This window comes from Dermacentor silvarum, chromosome 2, assembly GCF_013339745.2.
Source record: "Dermacentor silvarum isolate Dsil-2018 chromosome 2, BIME_Dsil_1.4, whole genome shotgun sequence".
In the NCBI taxonomy this organism is placed as follows: domain Eukaryota; kingdom Metazoa; phylum Arthropoda; class Arachnida; order Ixodida; family Ixodidae; genus Dermacentor; species Dermacentor silvarum.
In genome coordinates, this window is record NC_051155.1 from 173,164,321 (window position 1) to 173,168,638 (window position 4,318).

General features: G+C 48.4%; 1 protein-coding gene across 1 annotated transcript; it reads left to right on the forward strand.

Moving 5' to 3' along the window:
- Positions 1–1,077, forward strand: LOC119440562 (solute carrier family 22 member 5). The gene has a single exon (XM_037705459.1). The coding sequence runs from the start codon at positions 1–3 to the stop codon at positions 1,075–1,077; it is 1,077 nt and encodes a 358-aa protein (XP_037561387.1).
- The last annotated feature ends 3,241 nt before the right edge of the window (positions 1,078–4,318 follow it).

Here is a 4,318-nt window from a genome sequence, read left to right on the forward strand (position 1 = left end):
ATGACCGTCTTCGAGGTTACCACGCACAATAACCGGCCGCTCCATGTCATCTTTGCGGGAACGCTGGGCCTTCTGTTTTCCGACATGTGGTATGCCACCGTCGCAACGGTCAAGCTCGGTTGGATGGTGAAGCAGGCGTTCTATATGTTTCCGACCGTGCTCCTGCTGCTGGCCTTCTGTATTGTCTTCGAGTCACCCCGCTGGCTGGTCGCAAAGGCTCGCTTCAATGCGGCGGAGGCAGTTATGATGAGTGCGGCCGCGATCAACCACTTCCCCATTCATTACACGGCGTTGACACTGGACAAGCTCAAGACGGCGATGGTCAGGAACGCCGTGCGCCTGCCTTCCATCGACCAGGACATGCTCAGTGGGTACTCCATGCGGCGGCGCGCGCTCATTTTGAGCCTTTCGTATTTCTCCATCACCTTCTCCGCGTTCATCCCGTCGTTCGCTACTGAGAATCAAAATGAGCCCTGGTACACTCTGGGTTCGTTCTCCCTGAACCTGTTAGGCTACGCGATAATGGACCTGCTAATCACTAGGCTGAGCATACTGACTGTAATGAATGTGTGGTTTGCGGTGCTCGGCGTGCTTCAATGCCTACTGAGTCTAACCGTCGGCGCGGGTGCCGGTGTTCTTAGCCAGGCCTTGATCATGGTGGCCAAGGCGCTCTTCTACTCCGGCTCTGTTCTTTGCTTCGTCTACACCCTCGAGCTTTTCCCTACAGCCATCCGCGGCACGGTGGTGTGCTGGGTTTTCGCCTGTGGACGTCTAGGCGCCGTGTCTGCCACGGTAGTGCTGGAGTTCCAGAGGTTCGGGCGGTCTGACCTAGGGCACGCGGTGGCCGGCACTCTTCTTATGGCATCGGTGTTCGCCCAGGGTGGCCTACCGCACGCTACCGCAGTAGAATGCACCAAGATGGAATACCGGCGCGCTTCGGCTGTGAGCAAACGCAGCATGGAATATATGAAGAAGACGCTTGACTCAAGGCTGCCAGACACGCCCAGAAGCAGGAATAGTGCCGACAGCTCCAGGTATAGCACTTCCTCTCGCAGTCATCGACGTTCGCGTCACTAGGGGAGAGATAAACGTTGCACATACTGTTCCCCACTCCGTTATACAACGGCTGCGCTTCTTTGCAAGCGGCTTCTTGTAAACCTGCAAGCTCACACGCCTACATCTCGTGAACTGCAATGTGTTGTGTGGTGATGGTTTAGACGTAGTTTAACGAACACGAGTAATATTTCTCTCCATGCACAGTTTTTATTTATTTATTTTGGACTTTTTAAAAAAACCAGCATCCTGATTTCTCCCACAACAAAGTGTGCACAAGAGCATATTTTATTGTTGTCCTTGCTTGGACACATGGACTAAGGTGCCCCGTTTCCGCCAATATTCTATGGGAACCCCGCTCGTGAGAATATAGGTACATCTGCTGCGCAGGCACCGGCGACGCTTCTTGCACCTGGTTTTGTACCTTAGACACATCCCTTGGTTTCTTTCGTTCGTATGGTAGCATAATTTTCCACAGGCGATATTAGTAAAAAGAAACCTGTGGTTCAGCATAGAGATAATGGACGTCGTATTTTTTCAATCGTTTTTGAGCTTAAAGCGAGCAGCCTGATAATGCTGCTGTGCGGAGTGCCCTTGCGAATATCATGTTTCGTGAAGTACACAGTGCAATTGCGACAGGGAGTATTTGACGTCATGAAATGCGGTAACATTGCAATATACTGCGAATATCACAGCGAAGCTTGTGTTCAGCCTATAGGAACGTACCGTGTCTATACATTCGCTTGTGATGCGTGCCTTGGTGCTTTGGAAGGCATTCGCTCGGCGCACGCCTATACGGCGAACGAAGGGATTTCGGTTGCACTATACCTCTGTCGACATATTTATCCGCTTTCTCCGTGTAAGGGTGTCGGTCATTGCGAACTTGTCAATACTGCTGAAGCCGAGACAGTATTGAAGTGGTACAAAGATTGATTGAAGAGGTTGTGGCGTAATCTTCTAGTTTAGCGCAAGGTACACAGCGGAGGCAGTGACAGGTGGTCCCCTCTATACTTTTTCACACGGTGATATTTAATTGTTTGGGAATGTAGCAGTTTAGACAAGATGTAAGCACGCGGGATATGAATACGGTGGATTTTACTGGCTGTATTAGGCCTTTCGCTGCGGGCCGCTACCTTAAACTGCTCACATCTGGGTCGAAATTAATTTATTGATCATCTCATCTACCGATGCGCAAGTTGCGACCACAGTTTCCTGGACGAATGCTACGCCGTAATCTTTGCGCTTACTAAAAAGGGAGATTCAGAGAATGTTCTGGCGAGATACATTGCTGTGTTTATGAGCCTGTTTTTTAACTAAGCTGTATATGCAACAATTTGCCATTCCAGCAGCATGTTGGAGAGAAATTGAAGATAATGAAGTCAAAGGGGTGTTTCAGTGTTGCTTAACTGCTTATCACTCATAAAGCCGTCACTGTTATTCACAATAACAGCCTATAGTGACGCCGCGGATGCATCCCAAGCGTCCATATAAAAGGCGTCGCTCCGAAAGCAGAGGTCACGTCGACGAGCTTGGTGAGCCCTCGATGATTTAGAAACGAAAGGGAAAGAAGAAATCTCATATGGCTGGTGCCTTCCATTAGTCATTTCCGTAATAAACCTAATTCATTTGAGTTTTTTTTCTATTCTCGTAGAATTTCTAACACAAAGAAAATGTTTAGAAGTTTTGTTCTGCCAGTTGCACGTGCGGGCAGCTCATTCTCTCCGGGACGCCGGTGATTCTTTCCTTTAAGGCGTCTTCGCCGGTGTTCAGTCGCACGAGCGCTTATATTTTGATACGTAACTTAATCCGTGACACAAAACAACTATAACGTTACGATTTCGAAAGAATCCCTCCTACATTTTTGGACTTTGAAATTATCACTCCTCAAAATTATTTTGATATGTGTAATTTTTTAAGTCTAAGTATAACCTATCTCACCAATACATTTACAATATAACTTTTAGGCTAGTTCAGATATTTCTAACAAAAATAATTTTAGAACCATCTGAGGAGGAGGAGAATGGCGAAAGCTACGGGTGGATCTAGCCTTGGAAAGGCATGCAGGCAATTGCTCTGCCCGATCGTCTCCTCTTACCGTGCGGGGAAAACATACATATGAACACGCAGATCATCGCAGCGTTTTGTTCACATCGTATCCCATGGGGCTATCAACTGCATTACTGAATTTGTAAAGTTTAGCATTACTTGCTAAATTTCTCCACTCGTTGAATATAGGGCAGTGCCTTAAAAAAAAAAAATAAAAAAACTTCAGGAGGTGGCGAAACGTATCTCGCCTAAAGAATTCAGTGTCTTTGCGGGAAGATCCATTCCTCAACGATATAGCGCCCGAAGAGACTTCACGTGTCAATCCGCCAAGTGAAGTCTTGAGCTATTCCACAAATTCAGGGTATTCTAGCAAGTAATGTTTTATACCAACATGGGCGTGGCCGAACCAACACGTTGGTGAGAGTGACAGTGCTATTTTTTTCGCCACGCTGGTGTTCTCGCTGACCGGGTGCGACCGTTAAGAATTGTAAGCAACCAGAACCCATTTGTCGCACCCGTGGTTAGAAGCCCGATGACGCAATTTACGCACAGAGAAAGAGAGCCAGCGAGCGGACGAAGGAAGCCCCGCCGGGACAGTGGCTGGGCCTCGGCGACCTGATCCGCAGCCTGATCTGTAGGGCCGTGTTTTCGGCAAGCTGTCCCGTTTGCGCCTGCTGAGTATAAGTGGCCGGCGCCTCCGAGAAAGACGAAAGCGTCAGTGCGGCAAATGGAGGGCTTACATTTTGTGTTATTTTTTTTTGTGTTGTAAATGTATGCTTCGCTGCCACCTGTCTCTTGTAAAATAAAAATTAAGACTTGAAGCTAACCCCGACGAGTGAGCATCGTTCCTTCCAGGCTCCTGCGCGGGTCGCTACGTCGCGCGAAAGAGTCTCATGCAGTTAGTCACATTCGCGAAGTAACTTCTACAGTTCTCGTAGTAGCTTTTATTCCACAGCGAACACGGTGCAATAAGAAGGCTTCCGATCAGCTAAGCCCCTTGATCACGCAGGGCTCATATGGTGGGGGCCCCACGAGTGTAAGTGGTTCCCAACGGTCGTCTTTGATACGCGTTTGATGTTTTATGGTAGTCTGACCATCGGTATGTACTCTAGTGCTTGGCGAGCGTGACCACCTGAATCTCATTTACGGACAAGCAGATGTGCGATGGAAGCCTTCTGGAGGGAACAGGTGCAAATTAAAAACGACGGGAATGCTTGAT

What these genes read in the sequence shown, in the direction of transcription:
- LOC119440562 (XM_037705459.1), top strand. Translation starts at nt 1, where the DNA reads ATGACCGTCTTCGAGGTTACCACGCACAATAACCGGCCGCTCCATGTC.